The 24,190-nt window shown below is 45.1% G+C and overlaps 1 protein-coding gene across 1 annotated transcript in view; it reads left to right on the top strand.

The window, feature by feature from the left end:
* Nucleotides 1-24,190, top strand: part of NBAS (neuroblastoma amplified sequence) — a 1,239,997-nt gene that overhangs the window by 200,731 nt on the left and 1,015,076 nt on the right. The window contains exon 14 of the mRNA XM_029595926.1: nt 979-1,172. Coding sequence (XP_029451786.1) covers nt 979-1,172 — 194 coding nt within the window. The remainder of the gene's footprint in view (nt 1-978; nt 1,173-24,190) is intronic.

The following is a 24,190-nucleotide window of genomic DNA, read 5'->3' as shown; positions in this document are numbered from 1 at the left end:
TGTGCCCCATGCTAACTTCATGGAGTGCCCCCTAGTCTTTCTACTATCCGAAAAAGTAAATAACCGATTCACATCTACCCGTTCTAGACCTCTCATGATTTTAAACACCTCTATCATATCCCCCCTCAGTCGTCTCTTCTCCAAGCTGAAAAGTCCTAACCTCTTTAGTCTTTCCTCATAGGGGAGTCCTACAGAACCTTTTCAGTAACTAAACCCAACTCTTCTGACTGTATACCCCTTGTTCGGGTTCAGGCTGACTTCTTCTGTTGCCACCAGCATTAGTTTGTTGTGGCCATTGGCACCCAGTTAAGTGCTGTGTGTTCCTTGAGGAAATGGGAGCAGCCTGTAGCTAGGTATTCATCCATATGTGAGGACTACCAACCTGCTTGTCCTAGAAGAAGCAGAGTTGCTTACCTGTAATGGGTGTTCTCCGAAGATAGCAGGATGTTAGTCCTCAGGAAACCTGTTCACCACCCTGTGGAGTTGGGTTTCTCCCTCGTTTATTTTATTTTTTCATAAATTCTATGTTATGAGAGTGAAGAGGGGGACCCCACATGGATAGTGGCATGCTGGGCATGCTCAGTGTGCCTAGTCAAAGTTCTAGAAACTTTGACAGACGTTTTCTGTGCCGGGCTCCAACTGATGATGTCACCCACGTGTTAGGACTAACATTCTGCTGTCCTAGGAGAACCCCTGTTACAGGTAAGCAACTCTGCTTTCTCACATTCTTTACCCATGTGTAAAATATTTACCAAATATAGCCTTGTAGTGTTGAGCAATGGTGGAAAACAATAAGATCAGCAAGATTTAATTTAGTTTGAAGGACATAGTTTTATGTAAAAACGATTCTTGTAAATTTACCCAGGTTGTTGCTTGATCTAATTTGGTATTGTGGGGGTTATACATGCATTTAACTGGGTCATTGAATGAAATTTCTCATTAAGCCATTTAAACACTTCTTTTTATTCTTATCTGCAGATAAAGAATCATTTTACTCACTGATAGATGTAAATTGGTGGGCAGATAATGCTGTGATTTTGGCTCGCTGCTCTGGAGCTTTGACTGTATCATCTGTGAAAACATTAAAAAACTTACTGGGGAAATCCTGTGAATGGTTTGAACCTTCCCTGCAGGTTACAGCGGCTCATGATGGAGGATTTCTAAGCTTGGAGGTAATGATTATATACTGTACAAAGAGAGTGCATGACTCCTGACTGGAACACAGAAATATATATATATATATGTATATATATATATAAAAGCAGGGTTAAAACACTGAATTTCTTGTAATTCTAAAGAGAAAGCAGTAGTTTGTAATGGTTTACTAGGTAGTAAAAATGTATAAAACTGTTTTTTGAAAAATATTGTATAATAAAAAGGCAAGTTTCTAGAAACCATTCAATCTGTAAAAGAAAACTCTGCTCAAAATGCGAACAGTTTTCAAAACTCTGTTTTTATGCAAAGTTTGCAGGTTCACTTACATATGTAGGCTTTCATTCATTTTTCAAAGGAAAATAATGTGCATACTTTTTCCTTTAGCAGTTTTCAAAGGGAAAGTATCTGCAAAGATTTGCACCTCCTTATTTTGCAGGTAATTTTTCTGCCAAACCAAAGTGTGCATTTTTGAAAATACAAATTTTCCTGTGTTGCCTCTCCTGACCTAACACCTCCAGGAATATGCAGGTAAAGGTAAATGTGATGTGGAGCAACATATGTATATTTATCTTCATACAGAGTGGGCAATTATCAGAGAGCCTGTTTACCCTGGTAAATGACTTCTGAAAATTGTGTTGTGTGAAATATTGAAAAAGTGCTGTAGTAGTAAATATACTTCCTATACAGTTAGAAGATATTTTTGGACATTCCTCTACCAATAGCCTAGACTTTGAGTTTTGACTTCCCATGCCCCCCCCCCCCCCCACAACTTCTCTCAGCAGGTTGAGAGAAAAATTTGGACTGTGAGACAAGCCTATTATGTTTTTATCTAGTTAAGTCTGATTTCTGTTTCCAGCAAGGGAAACACCTTTTTCGCAAAAGTCCATGGTTATGTCACTTTAAATTTAAAGTTTTATTTATTTATTTTTACTCTGCATTTTTTTTTCATGTTCACTTTATCTGGTTGATTACATTGCAACTCAAAGGAATTATTTTAGTAATTCTTTCATGGGTTGCTGATCATCTATATTAATGTATTTAGTAGGTCAGCTGAACCAGTGTCAGAGACAACTAGCAGCATGATTCCAGCCCATCTGGGAGGGTCTGTCTTCCTGGCGTGATCATGATTCTGTCTCCTGTCTTTATATTTTTTGCCCAAGCAGTCATTTTCTTTAGAAGCAAGCAGGGGCGGTCACATTCAACAATGTCTTCCTTCAGAACTGCTGTTCAAGTCTGCAGAAATCAAGAAATTGTCTCATCCGAGAGAACTTCATGCCCCAAAGTTGTTGTGGAACACAGAACAAGGTGACCACAGGCCATAGGAACCAACTTTTCAAAGTGATGTGTTATACTCAATAAAAATTACCCCTTTCTGGATACTGTGAAGAAATTTACCACATATTGGGGATGCTCAAGCTCGCATTGTATCCACAGAGCTGGCAACTGTCACAGGTCCCGCTGCTTCGTTATTCAAAAACTCTTTTTTGTCTTTTTAGCTTTCTCATCTCTCAAGTTGGTAATACTTCAGTGACATCATTATTGCATTGTTCATAGAAACATGACAGGAGACAAAAACCATTATGGCCTATCCTGTCTTCTATCTATACCAACTACTCAGCTTTATGATCCCTCCCATCCCCTCAGAGATCCTCTGTTTATCTCATGCCTTCATGAATTCAGATACTGTCCTTGTCTCCACCACTTCTACAGAAAGGCTGTTCATATATCCATTACCCTCTGTAAAGAAATACTTCTTTAGATTACGCCTGAGTCTACCCCCATGACCCCTCGTTCTAGAGCCTCCTTTCCTTTGAAAAAGACCTGCCTACTCTGTTTGAAAATATTGGAGGTATTTAAATATCTATCCTATCTCTCCTATCTCACATTTCCTTCAGGGTATAAATATTTAGATCTTAGTCTATCTCCATATGATTTAGAACAAAAATCACTGACCACTTTAGTAGCCAACTTGTTTATATTCTTTTGAAATGCCGTCTCCAGAACTGTTAACAGTATTCCAAATGAATTCTAACCAGGGAGCTATAAAGGTACAATATCTCTCCTTTTTTCTGCTTACCATTCCTCTTTCTCTGCACCCAAACATTTTTCTGGCTTTTGGTGTCTCATTGTCCACTTGTTTGGCCACCTTAAAAGCATCAGATATGATCATCCCCAGATCTTGCGTTTTCATGCTTAGTAGAATTTCACCCCCTGTGCTTTAATTCTCCCAGGAGATTTTGCAGCCAAAAGGCATAACTCTGCATTTTTTAGCATTAAATCTCAGCTGCCAGACCCTAGCCCATTACTGAAGCTTTGCTAGATCCCTCCTCATGTTTTCTACACCTTCCTGGCTATCTAATCTTTTGTAGATGTTGGTGGTATCTACAAAAAGACAGGTAGGGCTGGGGGGGTGGGTTAGGTAGGGGAAGGGAGGGGAAGGTGTGGGGTTGGAAGGAAAGTTCCCCCTGAGGCCGCTCCGAGGGAGGGAACCGGAGGCAGGCTGTGCGGCTCTAGTCTTGCATTTTGCTGAGAATCCTTGAACCATACTCTGTTTATATATTTGTACCTTGGACCCCAAATCTGTGTACCTTTTGTGTATTATCCATTTGAATTCTGTGGAAACCTTTGCATCCAGCTATCCTGTACTGCAGATACAGTTTTGTATTTGATTTGAATGGTGAACTAACCTTGCTTGAATTGAATAATAAATCTGAGTTAAACCTACTTGGAACTTTGTGTCATCCGTTGCCAAACCCCTAGCCTGACAGGGCCAAAAATCCTCAAGGGTGATGTTAGAGACTGATGATTCTCTATTGATCTTTTTACGTTGGGAAAACTGACCTCCTCTCTGTTTCCTATCTTTTAACCAGTTATCAATCCACAATAGGACATCACCTCCTATCCCATGATTACTAATACTATACACCAGATTCACTAGGGCTCTTTTCCCCTTATTGTATCTTTTGGAAAAGACCTTGATGAATCAAGCCTTATATTGAAAGCAATCCATAAGAAAACTAATCATTTCCCTTTTCTTTTTGACCCATTCAGTTTCCTGTCTTACCTTTTTACTTATTACAGTCATATTTCTGTATTTTCCCTTACTTCCCTTGTAAACCTCCATTCATTTATCCCTGGTAGTCCAGTGGTGGTCAGAGAATCTCTAGGGTTTCTGCCCTGATGGCTCCATTTTGAAAATGGTGCCAGGCAGCCTTAGCCACATCTTTGCTCATAAGCCGTATCTTATGAGCAAATTTGCAGCTGATGTTAGCACATAATGGGAAAAAAATGTGGCTGAGGCTGGCCGGCATCATTTTTGAAAATGGCACCACCGCAGCAGGAGCCGTTGGGGGGTGCACTGGCTATCGCTGGACTACCAGGATTCTAAAGTAAGATTTGGAGGGTAGTGGGAGATGGGGATCTGGTGGTAGGGGTGGGGGAGCAAGCTCTTTTCTACCAATGGGGTAGGTCTTGGGTATTAGAGGGCAGGGCCAGGTCCGGCATTGGGAGAAATTTTTTCTGTGGAGGAGAGGGGGGATAGGTAGAAGGTCTCTCTAGACCGCCAGGGATTTTAACACCTCAGGGCTTTAGTAAAGAACTTCGGAGCATCAGAATGTATGTTGGCATTCTGATGCTCCCGGGAAAAAGTTTACTGCACCTTTTGAGGTGTAGTTAACTTCCATCAAAAAGTGCAGTTTGCACAGCAAGCTGTGTTGTTTGATTTCCATATTAATGATCTGATTTGTATATAAATCAATCCATTTACATACACATGATGATCTAGGTTTGTTGATCTACAGAATATGTGGAATTTCAAATTCTACACATCTGACAATAATGTGTTACCACTCTTGAGTTAAATGACCTTCTTCAGATGTCATTATGTTGACTATTTCTAAATCTTTCAAGTGCACACAGATTTTCTGTTAATCCAGTTGTAATCAAGAATCTTAGATAAATGCAAACCCTTATACAGACTCTTGTTTACAATTATTATGACAATGTAAATTAAGTCAGCAAGTAATTTCATAGCCAGGAGTACTTTCACTCTGCTTTTCTTCAAATTTGCATAAAAACTCTTAATACAATATAAAATATTACACTTGAAAAGTAAATTTGTTCTATTTGTTATCAGTTGTTGGCACACTTATTACTAAAATGTTGCAGAATACTTTGCATGGTAGATGAAGCATTCTTTTAATATTTAAATAATAAATATGTTCTAAATGTGTATGCATTTCAAAAGAAACTAGAAAAGTATAGCTAATCCCAATTTCTTTACATATAACAATCTATCCCAATGTAAAGCAACTCAATCTTAAATTTTAACTTGTTTTTTTTTAAATGTCATGTTACAGGGAAATGGATTTTAATAGTCTAATAGTGTATTTATACTGTGTCTTTGCTTTGGTCTAATGGGTCAATAAGCTTTTGTGTGCAAGTAAGTGGTTTCAAGTTTAAAGTATTGATTTGTAAAATTGTGTGCTTGGTCAGTAGTGAGCCCTATAGTGTCTTTTCTAGCACTGCAGCACAGAAAAGATATATTTTATTTTTGCCCTTGCCCTTTAAGCTAATAACTGTGCTTGCTTTTCCTTTCTCTTGACTAACAGCAGCAGCAGTATTCCTGCTGCTTAGATCCATACTGATCAGTGTGTGCTCAATTCAGCAAGAAAACAAAACCTTCTGTATAATTTTGAAATAGTTCTAGGTGGTCCTAAGATGTCTTTCTCTGACGGGTTACCATTGCAGACTTCACATCCAGAAAACAATTTACTTTGTTTTGCTAAATTAGTTGGTGTGCTTTCTACTTGAGTGAATTAAAATACAGTCCTTATTTTGTCTGGAATTTTCAATGTGTTGCCATTTCTGTACTGTTCTCATGACCAGAGAGCAACACATAAGAGAGTATGCTGTTATAAATATTTGCATTGCAGGTAATGTTTTTGAAGCTTGTGGGTAGATAGCTACTGTATGTCTGCCATCTACAGCTTCATAAAGAAATAGCAAGTACATTTTAAAAGGTGTGTGCGAGTACCCTTAAATGCGTGATTTGGGCATGTGAGCAAAAATGCGCCCAATTTTATATTGTGCGTCCAAGTACACACGTACCATTTAAAATATCTCTACCACGTGTATGTGTTGGAGCTTTTACTTGAGTATTGAAACCAGTGGATGGGGGGAGAGAGAGAGAGTGCCTCTTTTAAAGGGCCAATCCTAAACACTCTATATATTCCACTGTAAGAGGGGCACTTTCAACTCAGGGTGGGTTTTAGGGGAGGGGCAGTGTTACAAGGGTCTACAAACCCTTGCTCCCTAGGTAGACCAATGTAACACTGCCCCCTCCAAAAGTCCACCCTGAGTTGAAGAACCTATGAAACCAGGGATCAAAACTTGTTTCCCTACTGCCACTCCTGACACTCCAGGGCTCCTTTCAGGCCCTGAAAGGGTTCTGGGCTTTTTGGGATCTCCTCCTGGTTTTGCCCTGGAAAAGGGAAGGACAACAAGGAATTAAGCCTCCTAGGTCTTTTTTTCTCTGCATCAGGTCATTTATGCCAGGATTGCAACAGAATGGGAGGCTCCAGAAATATTCTTCCCATGCCCTATTAATGGTGGTAACTCACATGAACTCTTTTCCCATGGAGGGGAGGTCAACCTTTGGCTTCCTCCTTGAGCTCTTCCTAGCTTTTTTTTTTTTTTTTTTTTTTATGTCCCTGCTCTGAAGATCCTTAGGTTATCCTTGGCAACATTTGGGGGTGCTAGAGCATTCCACTAGCTGAGACAGTCCTAGGCAATTGTCTGGGCAAGAGGAGGAAGAGAGCTGATCCGGCTGACATGAGGTTATTGCCCCTTCAGAAGAGAGAGTGCCTCAGTGGGGAGGCTGCTCAGGAGAGAGCGGCTGGTGACCCATGGTTGTGGAATATGAACTCTTGGATGAGCAATAAGAGGTAGTAATCTATAGGGGAATCCTATATTCCTGTGAGCCTGTAGTTTTCTGACCTCAAGAGTTTACCGATACTTCTCACTGTTGAAGAGGGGAGATCTCCCTCTGTAGGAGATTACTGATTCCAGCCTTAAAGTGTCCATAACAATGAGGGAGGTATATTGCTTTTATTTTATTTATTTAAATTGTTTATGTATTGCTTATAGTAGATCAACCATTCTATGTAATTTCCAAGAAGACATACATAAAATATTACAAAATCACATAATAGACATACTAGAGGAACATACAAAACCAGATGCAACTACCAAATACAGCATAACATCCAAAGACTGAATGAAAGAGGTGGGCGTAAAATTGCTTGTGAAAACATTTATAATCAGAGATTCAACATAGTTTCTGTGGCAGAGCATTCCAAACATCTGGATCTGCTATAGAAAATGCCCTACGTCTGGTAGATTGTAATCATATTTCCATGAAAGAGGGGATCCTATGCAAAAGAGTATCTTCCGAATGTAACAAGTATAGCAGTATATATTTAAAAAGTCATTCAGTTAAATAGAGATCCTCATCTTGTAATGCTTTAAAAACTAGTCTTAAGGTCTTAAAACTTACTCGTTGTGCTAGGGAAAGCCAACACAATCAATTCTAAAACTGGTGCTATATGATCTCGAACAGAAAAAATTGCAATAAGTTGTTAAGCTCCATTTTGAAGTAATTGCATATCGCTTTTCCCAGGAAAGAGAAGGATATGGTGTTGGATCACCTAGGGCGGGTAGTTTTCCTCTTTTAAGACCACAGTCAGGAGATGGAAGCACAATATTCATTGGCCCCTATGAGAGAAAGATGGAGTCTCTGTTTAAATGCTCTTTCTTTTTTCTATAGCATCTCTCCCCAGGCAGTGCCAATGGCTTTGGGACTTGAGCCCACCTGGGTTAGGTCCAGCATTCCTCGGAGGAGGACATGGTGACCTTTTCCATAGGTAACAATATGGTGAGAAGAGAAGCAATGAACCTCCCTATGCAGGGACTTGCACCTCATGGACAGATTCATAGCTGGTGAGTCTTGCACAGTAGAGGTAAGGGATGCTAGAAATGCCTTTGGTCAGATCCCATATGTGTCTTTTCTCAGGCTAGTTCAGGATGGGGCTGCAGTGTTCACAGCCATGCATCTCAGGAGTTGTCCTCACAATGTGATAGCCATTGCTATCTCGGTCTCTTAAGAGGTAACTGTCCTTGGGTGAAATCATGGATGTTTAGGGTCCAGAAGCCAGCTAGGGCTTCTTTTTTGGAAGCTCCTCTCATCTCCTCCCTACTCAATAGCAGTCTTGATTGGGGAAGTTTCATAGGCTACAAGCAGTCTGCACAGACAGCTCTCTCCCTTTCATAGGAGGTAGTCCAGGACCAGGGATTTGGCTGGGGTGGGCCCCTCCTTGTTGCAGTCTGCTGGGTTCTTGATATGTTCCTCTTTGGTGAATCTTGAAGTCTTGCTCTGGGTGATCGGACACCACTCAGGGGGACTAGGCAGCTACTGGTTTGGGGCTCCGTCTCTCTTTTGAAAAGAGAGCAGGGATGTATTTCTTTTTATTTCAGGTCTGCTCAATAATAATCTGGAGAATTTAGAAAATATGATGTGACTGATTTTGACTTCTGGCATACATACCTAGGTACTTTAATTGCTGCTCTTCCCTCACCTTACCCTAGATCTTGTATCTGATTCCTTATTACCCATCTAGACCTCAGTTTCCATTCTCCCCTCCCTGCCTCCTATATCCAATTTCATTATCTTCTCCCTCCCCAATCCACTTCATTTCCTTAACATCACATCTCCCAACTTCTCTGTAGACTTTAGGTTCCATTACAGTAGTGGTATTCATCAAACAGATCAGCTTTTCAGAACATCCCCAATGAATAGGCATGGTATATTCATGCATATATCATGCATATTCAGTGGGAATATTCATGCATATCACATGCATATTCATTCATATCAGTTACCCCATGCACTCTTTTCCTTATTTCCATCCTTTAGCCTTTAGGGATCCACAGTGTTCATCCTATGCCCCTTTGAAATCTTTCACTGTTTTTGTCTTCACCACTTCTTCCGGAAGTGCATTCCAGGCATCCACCCTCTCTGTGAAGAAATATTTCCTGACGTTGGTTCTGAGTCTTCTTCCCTGGAGTTTCATTTTGTGACTCCTAGTTCTACTGATTTCTTTCCAACAGAGAAGGTTTTGTCGATTGTGCTTCATTAAAACCTTTCAGGTATCTGAAGGTCTGTATCATATCTCACCTGCACCTCCTCTCCTCCAGGGTAAACATATTTGGGTCCTTCAACCTCTCCTCATAAGTCATTTGATGGAGATCCCCCACTATTTTTGTCACTCTTTTCTGGACCTCCTCCCTCCTGTCTCTGACCCTTTTGAAATACAGTCTCCAGAACTGAGAACAGTACTCTAGGTGAGGCCTACCAAGGACCTGTACAAGAGGATTATCACCATCACAATTAAACTCTGGAATTTGTTGCCAGAGGATGTGGTTAGTGCAGTTAGTATAGCTGTATTTAAAAAAGGATTGGATAAGTTCTTGGAGGAGAAGTCCATTACCTGCTATTAAGTTCACTTAGAGAATAGCCACTGCCATTAGCAATGGTAACATGGAATAGACTTAGTTTTTGGGTACTTGCCAGGTTCTTATGGCCTGGATTGGCCACTATTGGAAACAGCATGCTGGGCTTGATGGACCCTTGGTCTGACCCAGTATGGCATTTTCTTATGTTCTTATGTTCTTTTTCTTACTGGTTATTTGTCTCTCTATGCAGCCCAGCATTCTTCTGGCTTTAGCTATCGCCTTGTTACATTGCTTCACCATCTTTATATCGCTAGACACTATCACTTCAAGGTCCCTCTCTTGCTCCGTGCACAACAGCCATTCATCCCCATCACATATTACTTCTTTAGATTACTACACTCCAAATGCATGACTCTGCACTTCTTGGCATTGAATCCCAGCTGCCATATCTTCGACCACTGTTAAAGATTCCTTAAATCATGTCTCATTCTCTCTGTTTCTTCCAGCATGTCCACTCTGTTGCAGATCTTAGTATCATCCGCAAAAAGACTTAGCAACAATCAGAAACATATAGACAACCATCTCTAACAGTCATTCTTAGGTTTATACTAAAACATTAGGATCTGCACAGGAGATTCTCTCATTAGTGGGCACAAAACACCATTACATGAGGTGACCACTTAGATCTGTCTACTACCAAAGCTGGCAATCCCTGATGTTGGAAGGTCTAAAAAAAATCAAAGCTAATGTTAAAATGTTTGAAGGCTAAAAGCCCTAGTAAATACTGTAGAAGGTTTTAGGTTAGGAAGGGACGTCATCGGACGAGATGGCTGCCTAAGTCCGAGACTCCTGTCCCAAATCTGCTTTTATCTCCATTCATCTTATATATAGAACATTTCCCTAGTAGCTGAACGCCTAATATCGCTGGTGATTGAGGCTACAATGGCTTCGCAGAAGAAGCGAGATGATTTAAAGAACTTTTCCTTCACAGTCCTGGTGGCGGCTGGTGCGATAGGCCCCGATGAGGAGGTGGCACCTGAAGAGGAGGCAGCAGAGCTAGGCTGTGATGATACAGCAGCGAGCGGAATTTCAAATCTGGTTCTATGAGTTGTGTGGCGATATGGCAGGTCTCAAAAAAGAAATAGGAGAAATGGTGGCAGAAATGAGAAGTGACAGCACTGATCTGGGGTGCTGGTTGGAGGAGTCAGAGTCTAGGCTGGAAGAGCAGGCACTGAATCTGATACAAGCCAATGAGGATCTTTCTACTCATTTGGAAGGTAAAGAAAATAGATTCCAACAGGCAAACCTAACATTTAGAGGCGTGTTGGAGGAATCTGAATTTGCAGATTGCTTTTGAGTAGTGTCTAGTATCTGCATGTAAGTGCTGGGGTTGAATGCAGAGGTGCCCATGATCAAATTGGAGAGAGCTTATCATTCCTTAGGACAGGCAAGTAATAACTGACTGCGAGACATTGCTTGTTTTCACAGCTTCCCACTGAAGGAAAAGGTGGTTAATGTTGCTAGGAAGTCTGAAGTCTCGACCGACATCGGCAGCACCATCTAGTTCTGCTGATTTTTTTCCAACGTAAAAAGTTTGTTGTTGACCATGAATCATTAAAACCTTTCAAGTATCTGAAAGTCTGTATCATATCACCCCTGCTCCTCCTCTCCTCTAGGGTATACATATTTAGGTTCTTCAATCTCTCCTCATAAGTCATTTTATGTAGACCATCCACCTTTCTGGTCGCCCTTCTCTGGATCGCCTCCATCCTATCTCTGTCCCTTTGGAGTTGCGATCTCCAGAACTGAACACAGTACTCCAGGTGAGGCCTCACTAAGGCCCTGTACAAGGGGATCATCACTTCCTTTCTCTTACTAGATATTCCTCTCTCTGTACAGCCCAGCATTCTTCTGGGTTTAGCTATTGCTTTGTCATATTGTTTTGCCGACTTTAGATCGTTAGACACTATCACCCCAAGGTCTCTCTCCTGCTCTATGCACATCAGCCCTTCACCCCCCCCCCCCCCCCCCCCCCCCCCCCCCCTTGAATACAGTTCTTCCAGATTTCCACACCCCATATGCATGACTCTGCACTTCTTGGAATTGAATCTCAGCTGCCATAGCTTCGACCACTCTTCCAGCTTCTTTAAATCCCATCTCATTCTCTCCACTCCTTCCTGTGTGTCCACTCTGTTGCATATCTTAGTGTCATCTGCAAAAAGAAAACCTTACCTTCTGTCCCATCTGCAATGTTGCTCACAAAGATATTGAACAGGACCGGTCCCAACACTGATCCTTGCGGCACTCTGCCTAACACTGCTCTCTCTTCAGAGTAAGTTCAGTTTACCATTACACATAGTCTTCTGTCAGTCAACCAGTTTGCAGTCCAGGCCACCACCTCGACATATAGACCTATCTCGTTATTGAACATAGACCTGAAACTCATGGCCAAAAGACTGGTGGGGAGGCTTAATAGTGTATTACCAGATTTAGTGCAAGTAGATCAGTGTAGATTTATACCTGGCAGACAAGCCGCAGATAATATCAGGAAAGTCGTTAACTTGACCAGGGTGGCTAAGGTTGGTAAAGTTCCAGCAGTAATATTAGCCATTGATGCAGAAAAGGCATTCAACTGGGTTAATTAGCCATTTGTTTAAAGTTTTAGAAAAGGTGGGCCTCGGCCGAAACTTTTTAATGTGGATACGAGCAATGTATTCAACTCCAAAGGCCTACATTAAAATTAATGGTTATTTTTGTAAATCCTTTGTGTTGGGACGTGGAACCTGTCAGGGATGTCCACTTTCTGACAGGACAAGCAGGATGGTAGTCCTCACATATGGGTGATATCACAGGATGGAGCCCAATCACGGAAAACTTCTGTCAAAGTTTCCAGAACTTTGACTGGCCCCTACTGAGCATGCCCAGCATGGCACTAACCCTGCAACTAGCAGGGGTCCCCCTTCAGTCTTCTTTTTTCCGTGCAGCAGTAGCCTCGCGGTAAAGGAGCTCTACAGAGATTCCTGAGAGGAATTTTCTTCACTGAATTACTAAAAGTTAATTTGCCCCACAGGGCTCCCTTCTCTAACTTTTTTCAGACCGCGGTACTCTGGTAAGTTTTTACCCGTTTTCCGTTGATTACCGTCAAGTTTGGCCCTCACAGCCTACTGGCCGTCGACCGTACTGCGGCTTGATTTTTGCCATGGTGTCGGGGTTCCGTTGGTGCCCGGACTATCCCCGCACCATGTCTATCACAGACCCCCATAAGGTCTGTGTAAAGTGTCTAGGACACGAGCACGATGTCTTGACCTGCACCAAATGTGCCCTAATGTGACACCAAAAGGTCGCAAGGCCAGAATGGAGAAGATGGAACTTCTCTTCCGTGCTCAAACCCCGACTCTGTCCATTGCATCGACGTCGTCAGAGCTGGCACCTCAACTTCGTACCAGCATCGACCACTGGCCGGTGACCGCCCAACATCGACGACTTCTCGGCCATCGACACTCTCTACTCCCCCTCAGGACTGAGGAGATCGCAGGGACAAACATCGCCATCGACACCGTAAGTCTCAGACCATCAAGGGAGTGAAATCATCGACCTCGCCATCGTTCGAGCCGCTATCGAAGAAACCCCATCCAGAAAAAGCACCCGACCGTTTCTGCGACCGTGTCACCGAGGCAACCCTCACCCGACAGGGGATCGGGAGCAGCGACTCCGCCTTTAATGGTGGTCCCTCCGGCTATGCCTCTGCCTCTGCCTCCCTCTTCTGTTCCGGAGCCGGGGCTGCTTGCTCCAGGTCTCCGAGAAGAACTGGACTGGATGGTTCAGGAGGCCATCGACAAGGCGATACAACAACTTCAGGTTCCTCTGGTACCGACACCAGTACTGATTGCGGAACCGATCATCGACCCGATTCCGGCAGCGCTGGCACCGCTGCTCTCCAGGATGGAAGTGCTCATGGCCGCTTTTCCACCGATGGATCCCGGGTCTCCGAGGGCTCCGGTGCCCTCTCCACTTACAGTGTCATTGGGAGGTGAAACACCGTTCCGCATCCCTCCATCGGGAGTTCTGCCTCAGCCATTGATGCCGATACATCTCTTGCCACCGATCCAGCCATTGGTGCTGATACGTCTATCGGCGCCACCGAGCCATCCATCGATGTCCTCGATGTCTTCATCATAGCCTCCAATAATTCCTTCGATTCCTTCGGAGCCTAGACCAGGACCTTCAGGTATCCCACCATCCCGCCCCCCTCTAGTTCCTAGAGGGACAGGTGCTGATCCTTATGATACCTGGACTGATGATTCCTCTCCAGACACCGATGATTTACCTTCACCCACTGAAAGTAGGAAGTGTTCTCCTCCAGAGGACCTCTCCTTTATAAATTTTGTGAAGGAAATGTCTGAATTGGTTCCCTTCCAATTACAGACTGAACAGGATGATAGGCACCAGATGATGGAGTTGCTCCAATTCCTGGATGCCTCTAAAGTAATCATCTCTATCTCTATCCACCAGGTTCTTCTGGATCTCCTGAAGAAGAACTGGGAACATCCTGGCTCCATTTCTCCAGTCCACAGGAAAGCTGACACTACCTATTTGGTGCAGTCAGCTCCAGGCTTTCAGAAATCACAGTTAGATCACCACTCTATAGTGGTGGAGTCTGCACAGAAGAGAGCAAAAAAGTCGAAGCCTCACTCTTCTGGTTCCACCTGGCAAGGAACAGAAGTTCCTAATTGCCATCGGTCGCCGAGTCTTCCAAGGGTCCATGCTCATCTCCCGGATTGCCGCCTATCAGCTTTATATGACCCAAAATAATAGGGTCATTTTTAAGCAGATACAGGACTTCTCGGACTCCCTGCCTCAGCAATTTCAAGAACAATTACAAACCCTAGTAAACAAGGGTTTTGAGGCAGGCAAACATGAGATCAGAATATCTTATGACATCTTTGATACTTCTACTAGAGTATCTGCAGCTGCTATTTTGGCGAGAAGGTGGGCCTGGCTTAAGTCTTCTGACCTATGCCCAGAAGTACAAGACAGGTTATCTGACCTGCCTTGTGTCGGAGATAATCTGTTTGGCGGCGGAACTAAAGGACCATCATGAGACCCTAAGACAGCTCTCTCTGATGCATTCCGACTTCTCTTCAAAACAGCCCTTCAGGAAGGACTCTAAAAAGTCCTTTTTCTGCCCGAAGAAGTCCTACCCGCCACCAACCAGATCCCGTGCTACGAGGCCTTATCAAAAGCCGCAGTCTCATCAAACACTTAAACAAAAGCCACAAGCAGCTCCTCAACCAGGACCTGCTTCAGGCTTTTGACTTCCACCTAGAGAGCAGCAGCCAGATTCCACTGCCTCACTTACCAGTGGGAGGTCGATTGTGCCACTTCCACAATATATGGCACTCAATCACCTCAGACCAATGGATATTGGCAATAATTGCTCAAGGTTACCATCTGAACTTTCTCTCTGTGCCTCCATACTCCCCACCTCTACTGACGTGGAGAACATCCGATCACTCCATTCTTCTGAATCAAGAGGTCTCCCTCCTTCTCCAGTCCAAAGCAATAGAACTCGTACCATACTCTCAGCACGGCCTAGGGTTCCATTCCCGGTACTTTCTAATTCCCAAAAAATCGGGAGGCGTTCGTCCTATTCTGGACCTACAGGCCCTCAACAAGTACCTCCAGCGAGAAAAGTTCAAGATGGTCACCTTGGGCTCGCTTCTACCTCTTCTACAAAGAGGAGACTGGCTCTGCTCTCTGGACCTCCAGGATGAATACACTCATATTGTGATAACGTCATCTCATCGCAAATACCTGAGGTTTCTAGTAGGCCCCAAGCACTATCAATATCGAGTGCTTCCATTCGGCCTAGTATCTGCGCCATAAGTCTTCACAAAATGCCTTGTAGTAGTTGCAGCCTTCCTCAGGACCCAAGGTGTTCATGTCTACCCCTACCTGGACGATTGGTTAATCAGGGCTCCTACTCAGCAAGCTGCTCTGTCGTCCCTCAATCTAACCTTACACAATCTAATTTCATTAGGATTTCTCATCAACTACGACAAATCCTATTTAGTCCCATCTCAAACCTTGTTGTTCATTGGGGCAGACTTGGACACCTTGCAGGCAAAGGCTTTACTGCCTCGACAATGAGCACTAACTCTCATATCTCTTGCTCACCAGCTGCAGTCTCAGCACTCTGCGACTGCACGCCAATTTCTCGTCCTCCTGGGAGACATGGCGTCCTCAGTCCATATCACACCAATGGCCCGCTTGGCCATGAGACTCATGCACTGGACTCTAAGGTCTCAATGGACTCAATCCATTCAGCCCCTGTCTACCGTTGTCCATGTCACCGACTCACTCCATCTGTCTCTCGCCTGGTGGAAAAATCAGATCAATCTCCTCCAGGGCTTGCCCTTCCAGACTCCAGACCCTCAAATCACTCTTACCACGACGCTTTCAACCTCGGAAGGGGAGCCCACATGGCCGATCTGCAGACACAAGGATCTTGGTCTCCAGAGGAAGCCAATCACCAAATAAATTTCCTAGAGCTTCGAGCAATCTGATATGCTCCCAGGGCTTTTCAGGATCGCCTCTCAAATCAAGTCATCCTGATTCATACGGACAACCAAGTAGCCATGTGGTACATCAACAAGCAAGGAGGCACAGGCTCCTTCCTTCTGTGTCAGGAAGCTGCGCAGATTTGGGCGGAAGCTCTCTCCCATTTGATGTACCTAGGGCCACCTACTTACCGGGAGTGGACAATGTGCTGGCAGACAAGCTGAGTCGCGTCTTTCAACCGCACGAGTGGTCTCTCAACCCCTCGGTAGCGAACTCCATCTTCCAACAATGGGGATATCCTCAGATAGATCTCTTTGCATCCCCACAAAACGGAGAACTGCTGCTCTCTCATTCGCAGCAAACACTCTCAACTCAGACGCATTCTCCCTCTCATGGGCAACCGGTCTGTTTTATGCATTCCCTCCAGTTCCTCTTCTCTCGAAGACTCTCGTGAAGTTACGTCAGGACAAGGGAACCATGATCCTGACAGCACCTCTCTGGCCACGTCAAGTGTGGTTTCCAATACTTCAGGATCTCTCCATCCGCAGGCACATTCTCTTGGAAAGGACCCACTTCTGATCACTCAAAACGACCGGTGCCTACGCCATCCCAATCTTCAAGCCTTGTCCCTGACGACATGGATGTTGAAAGGTTAGTCCTTCAGCCACTTAATCTTTCTGAACCAGTTTCCCGTGTCTTGATTGCTTCACGGAAGCCTTCCACGAGAAAATCTTACTCTTACAAATGGAAAAGTTTCATGTCTTGGTGCTCTTCTCAGTCCCTTGACCCCTTTTCCTGTCCAATCCCAAAGTTTCTGGACTATCTCTGGCATCTATCAGAGTCAAGCCTTAAGACTTCTTCCATCAGAATGCATGTCAGTGTGGTAGCCGCCTTCCATAAAGGTGTCGGGGATGTCCCTATATCAGTACAACCCCTTGTAACACTTTTTTTGAAGGGCTTGCTCCACATCAAGCCTCCACTACGTCCTCTGGCCCTTCTTGGGACCTTAATCTTGTTTTGGGTCGGCTCATAAAACCACCATTCGAGTCTCTTCACTCTTGTGAACTTCGATATCTCACATGGAAAGTGATTTTCCTTTTGGCTATCACTTCAGCTCGCAGAGTTAGTGAATTGCAGGCCCTAGTTACCTATCCGCCTTACACTAAACTTCTGCAGGACCGGGCGGTACTCCGCACTCACCCTAAATTTTTACCTAAGGTAGATTCGGATTTTCATCTCAATCAATCCATCATACTACCTACCTTTTTTCCCCAGGCCCCATGCCAATCCAGGAGAACAGGCTCTACATACCCTTGACTATAAACGGGCTCTAGCATTCTACCTAGACTGTACAGCTGCCCACAGGGAAAGCACTCAATTGTTTGTCTCTTTCCACCCTAACAAGTTGGGGAAGCCTGTGGGTAAGCAGACTCTCTCCTCCTGGTTGGCGGACTGCATATCCTTTTGCTATCAGCAAGCGGGCATTCCATTTCAAGACCGTGTTAAAGCACACTCTGTGAGGGCCATGGCGACTTCAGTAGCACACCTACGATTGGTGCCGCTTCCTGACATTTGCAGGGCAGTTACCTGGAGTTCTCTCCACACCTTTGCAGCCCACTATTGCTTGGACAAAGCCGAAGACAAGATTCTATCTTCGGCCAGTCTGTCCTTCGTAATCCTATTTACAATGTGACATACCTACACCCTTCCGCCTGCCCGGTGGGGTTCAGGCTGCCCTCTACCAAATTCTAACCCAGTTGCTGTGCCTGTTGCACACCTTTGGGTACATTTGGTGCATATTAGGACATCCTCAGCTCGGTACTCACTCATATGTGAGGACTACCATCCTGCTTGTCCTGTGAGAAAGCAAATGTTGCTTACCTGTAACAGGTGTTCTCACAGGACAGCAGGATGTTAGTCCTCACGAAACCCGCCCATCGCCCCATGGTGTTGGGTTCGTAATGTTTTATATTTTTATTTTTCGGCACTGCCTATAGCTTTTAAATAAGACTGAAGGGGGACCCCTGCTTGGCTGTAGGGTTAGTGCCATGCTGGGCATGCCCAGCAGGAGCCAGTCAAAGTTCTGGAATCTTTGACAGAAGTTTTCCGTGATTGGGCTCCATCCTGCGAAGTCACCCATATGTGAGGACTACCATCCTGCTGTCCTGTGAGACACCTGTTACAAGTAAGCAACATTTGCTAGCTCCATTACTTTTTGCTTTGGTGATGGAACCCCTAGCAGAGACCATTAGACAAAATGTGAATATCAAGGGGGTTTTGTCAGGACAAGGTCAACATAAAATTTCATTGTTTGCAGACGATGTATTGTTAACAGTGGCATATCCACAATTATTTATGCCTTTTCTGGTTCAGGAGTTAGGTAAATACGGGAAACCAACCAGGTTTAAGGTAAACATGAGTAATTCAGAACTCTTACATTTGACTCTAGACGCAGAACAGATGGATAACTTATGCAGGAACTTTCCTTTAAGAGGGCAAAACAAAGTAGTCGATATTTGGGTGTTCAGCTGCCAGCTGACTGGAAACAATTGTTCTCAGTTAATTATACCCCTTTGTTAGAATGCACCACTAAGGAGATGGACATATGGTGTGCCTATAATCTTTCATGCTTGGCCGCATAGCTGCGGTTAAAATGATTCTCACAGGACAAGCAGGATGGTAGTCCTCACAAATGGGTGACATCGAGGATGGAGCCCTGTACGGAAAACTTTTCTGTCAAAGTTTCAACAAGCTTTGACTGACACTAGCACACTGGGTGCACTGAGCATGCCCAGCCTGCAATTATCCCTGTGAGCCACAGGTGTCTCCCTCAGTCTTCTTTTTTCCGCTCTGCAGTCAGCATAGCGGTTGGAGCTCTGTGAGGATTTTTTTAACTAATTACCTCATGGAAACACTTAACTTTTCACTTCAAAAAACACTTTTCCCTGCACAGGTCTCCCTCCGCGTACGTTTTTACGACGCTCGGTGAGTACTAATTCTTATTTTTCGGTCGGTTTCTGTCACTATCTTAAGGCTGTTAACTGACTGAAGCCTTCCCTTCCCCCATTTTTCATTTAGCTTTAAACAGCTTGCGAGTATCTCTGTGACACTCTGCTTGCTTATGCTAGTGGGGTAGGGATTTTTTCCTTAACTTTAGGACCTCTGTAGCTTCAAGTCCTTCGTTCCCTGGTACCCTCACGCAGTCGATACCCTATCGCTACACCGGGACCCTCCTAAACCGCCCTGGGCTTTTATATGTCATCAGTGCCCCTCCCCCCACGGTGCCCTGATGCCTTTATCCATGTTTTTTGCTTTTCAGTGCTACCAGGCTTTTTCCTCCTACGCAGTTTTTTTTCCTTGGGCTTCCTCGGTGCCGTCCCTACCCGGATGCATGCCATTGACGCACACGCTGTTAGTCACTGCCATGCATACTCGGGTCGCCGCCACCGCTGCCCGAGACACTTTTTAACGATCCCAGGGTCACTTCATCGATGCCACCCCCCCTTTTGGGGATGCCATCAATGCCCCATCCTCCCCACCGATGTCCAGCCCTTTTCCGTCGGTGGGCATCGGTGCCACAACGATTCGTCGGTGGGCATCGATGCCGGATGGTCCCCATCGGTGGACATCGGTGCCGGATGGTCCCCATCGATGGACATCGGTGCCGGATGGCTTGTCCGTCGATGGCATTGGTGCCGGATGGCCGTCCGTCGATGGCATCGGTGCCAGGTCCTTTTGCATCGATAGACACCGATGCCCAGGTGTTTCATCCATGGGCATCTATGTTAGAATGCATCCATCGAGGGCAGTCGATGCCAGGCTGCTCCCATCGGTGAAATTCGATGCCCAGGTGGGTCCCATCGGTGGGTATCCATGCCGGCTCGATTCCGTGGATGGGCGTTGATGCCAATGCCAGCCTTATGGCTGGCATCGATGCCCATGCCGATTCCAGGACTGGCGTTGATGCCGGGATGGAATTCATCGACTGGGAGATCCATGCCATCGATTCCATACGTGTCCATATCGATGCCACCGACACACGTGTCTGGGGCACTGATGCCATGTACACTTGGAAATCTGAGTCTGTCCAAATCGATACCGTCAACGTCTGTGGCCCTATAGTTGATGCCCGTGGCCATGCCACAAACGGCATAAATGCCCGCCTCCATGCATCGATGCCCTCGACACCTCCGTTTTCCTTCGGTGTCCTTGACGCCCTATTGATTCGACTTCGACTCAGTCGATGCCGGTATCTTTTTCAATAACGGCAATGTTTTTCGATTATTCGATTCCACATCGTTTCAAAGATACCTATGCCACTGCTGTCAGTGCCCGTCACTGTCATCATTCTCCTGGCCAGTCATCGACAATTTTTCATACCCATTTTGATGATATCCTCGAAGCCCCTTAGGTTGCCTTCAATATCGTCAATACCGACATAGCACCGCCACATAATACCCTCGCCTCCTCACATTGCTCCACGCTTTGGGTTCTTTTTTAAGCCCCGTATTAGCTTAAGACACTCCATTGTGTCAGGAGCAGAGCAGGCGTGCTGACAGTTCGTCATCGATCGCCTTCCAGGACGACGAGGGCTTCCATCTCGGCGCTGGGGAAAGACCGGGCCGAGCACCGTGGCACCCATCATCGCCGACATCGTGATCGTCCGCCGCTGACGCCATCCAGCACATCGGTGCCATCCTTCTCCAGGCTGGACAACGCTCGGGTAGAGCGACATCACCACTGCCATCAGCACTGTTCCTACAGTTTTGGCAGTCCTTGGTGATCCAGAACTTCCGGATCCAGGTCCGACAGCTTCTGCATTGGCGTCACGACACATCGAGCTGCTGTGACGAGGGAAGGGAACATGAGTTCCGTTAGGGCTCCTCTGTTCCTGGCGTGCCCCACCGTCAAGTGGTGTGGGACTATGGCCATCTGTTACACTTAGCAGTCTAAACGCCACTCACGCCTGGCCTGTCTCCTCTGTACCTGTGCCACCATACTGGGTTTCAGAGCGAGATGGACGTTTACGTCCCCGGCCTTACCCTCGAGGACTCCGGAGACCGTCGGGGTCAACAATCTTCACCGGCTCGTCTTGCGGCGATCCACGTCGGATGGTAAGTACCCGCTTCGGCGGCATTCCCATAGAGTTGTGTTCTCCCATTCGGACCGTGGTTCGAAAAGTTCTGGGTCATGTGCCTTTTAGAACTGTATTAGTGTCACATATCACTATGTTAGCTATGTTAGCCACAATATCAGGAGAACCCCTCTATCTTCTTGGGATTGCAGCAGGGCTTCTTCTCTTGTCAGTAACAAGTCCCTGTGCCGACCAATGCTCTGACTCTTGGTTCCCTCCCAACCAAGGTCCAGCTGCATTGGCTGATCTGCTAAACATGAGATTCAGCAACCATTGCCCCATGTACAAGTCCACCTTGAGGCCTGGCCACAGGTCTCAGTGTCTCCTTGTACAGCATACAGAAATGCGGGTACCACTTACCGCTCACACACCTGCAGGAGCCTACATGATATCCTCCATTGGGACACCTCCTGGTCTCCCATCTGGTCAGATATCAGAGCGGCCACCCCACCTTGTACCAAAGTCCCGGTACACTCCCCCAGGCGCTACGAAGTGCAGAGGGGAGAAGGGAGGGGGGTTGGGGAGTTTTAATTGCACTATTCTTTCTTTTAACAGAAAATAGTTACTCTCCGCACATCCTGGACCTAAGAAAATCCAACTTTCTTTAGACGTCACAGGTACAATGGTATCTTTGGTTATCATCACTCCATACTGCAGTAAGTACATTATTTTAATGTTTCTATGTGCTTTATGGTGAGTCAACATTACAACCCCAAGCTCTGCCGCCGGCACCAGCTTCGGTAAGTGAACTGTCTCTTGCATCACTGTTGGTGAATGCTGTTTTCTCTGCGGAGTGTAACATCATTCACTTTCCTTGCATAGACTACTGCTAACCACTTTCAGTACATGCAAGGAGCTCTCACTTTTTTCAGGACTCACTATACATTTACTAACTGGGATTACTGTCACTGCCATAAATCCCTTCTGTAACACTTCTGGACACCACAGTCTTAAGACCCTCTTGTCCAGCATGCGCACAGACATTCTGATACATTGTTATATGTCCCTGCGCATATTTTCCATAACCTCAGCCTTTCAAATTTTCATGGTTGGGCTATGGGGTTTCTTCCCACTATGCATTTTTCTCATAATTCAAAACTGCTATGGGTTATATTCAGTGACATTCTATACTCAATGGACCTAAGTGGTTTCATTGCTTTCGTCCCTGATTCTTATCCCAGTTCGAACTAGGACCTAGTCTCCTTCGACTCATGCTCGCAATTCCTTAGGGTTATAAAGTTTCTCCTGAAAGCTGTCAACCCATTATGCATCTATTGCACTCCAGCATAGTTTCTCATAAACTTCCTGGACGTTGCACCCATGAGTTATGCCCTTATGCCTTCCAATACTGCTTTTGCAACAATTCTTTGTGCATACAGACAGACAGCATAGGGACAATGTGCTTTCCAACTCATAAGCATGCACAACCTCTTAGCTGCTCTGCTAGACAGCTGCGCAGCTCTACCCTTGGCCCTTGTTCACTTCATGCGTCCTTGGGCCACATATCTAAGAGATTTAATGAACGCTCTATCTGACCTTCTCCACGTAGGTTCTATCCTCTCGAATGGTCTCAATTACATGTGTACAGGGCAAATCTTTTAACGCTGAGTTTAACTAAACTTTCCTCGGCGTCTGCATCATTCCATACGATGCACAGGTTCTGCTCCCTGCACATGTTTCCTATGCGTTCCCTTAGATGCCTTTTCTTCCATCAAAGGCCTCTTCAATATATCTCTTCTGCTGCCTCTCGTAGCCAGCATTCTTCTAATGTTGAACTGGGATGGGGTTCAGTATTCTTTTCCCCACTCCCTGACTGAGATCAGTATGCTTTCCCATACTTCTCAATCCATCATATCAGTAACCTTTTATTCTCTCACCAGTCAGTCCCAAATCATAGACTTACTGATGTTCTTAGGTTCTGGTAGCGTCACAAAACCTTCTAAACATAAATCTTGCCGTTTAATATGGCAGGCTTTACCTCCTGACGCTAAAAAAAAAAAAAAAAAAGAGGTATTACCCCTTTTACTTTTCCACCATTTTTTCTTACTCCCTCGGATTCTGTTCTCCAGACATCCTCCACATAGATACACCTTTCTCTTAGGAGGTGTATCGTTTTGGGAGTTGGGTTCCCGTTTTCGGTAATCCTCTCTGAGTCGGCTTACCATGGATTATCCACTGATCAAGCCGCCTCTATTTCTCTAATCACGGAATGAACATATATATTCTCCTTATAAGTCTCATACATTCTACGTTTGAGCCTTTCCATTCCTCTCTTCCACAGTTTGGCAAGGGAACTTCTTTCCCTCTTAATGTCATTCCTGCCAGCAGGGTCCGTGAGTTATGCACTCTTTCCATACTCACCTGACTCCGTTCCTCTGCCACTGAGTAGTTCAACGCATTCAACTTTCTATCCTTTTCAGGTAGATGTTGTATCTCCTTTCCTCAGGAAATACTCTATTAATTTTTCCTAACCTCTCTCTCTCGCCCTAGGGAGAGACTGGGTTTTCCACATTCCTGGACAGTAATGCTGCGCTTACATTCTATCTACATTGCACTGCATTCCATGTGAATTCCACTTGACTCTTTCCTTCATGCAAGGGTCAAGCTGCTACTTCCAGTGGCCACACAGACCTAATCCTTCTGATTAAGTGGTCTATATTTCCTTTCCTACCAACAAGCAGACATTTCACTACAACACTGTGGGTATCCACATACTGTTGTGTCCGTCTTAGCCTTAACAGCTTCCCTTTGGTTACTGCTGCTTGTACTTTTTTATCAGGTTGCAGCCTGGAGTCCTCTCCATACCTTCGCAGCCTATTATTGCTTACA

The sequence above is a fragment of the Rhinatrema bivittatum genome, chromosome 3 (assembly GCF_901001135.1).
Source record: "Rhinatrema bivittatum chromosome 3, aRhiBiv1.1, whole genome shotgun sequence".
In the NCBI taxonomy this organism is placed as follows: Eukaryota; Metazoa; Chordata; class Amphibia; order Gymnophiona; family Rhinatrematidae; genus Rhinatrema; species Rhinatrema bivittatum.
The sequence above is the reverse complement of the archived record's forward strand: the minus strand, read 5'-3'. Positions and strand labels throughout refer to the sequence as shown.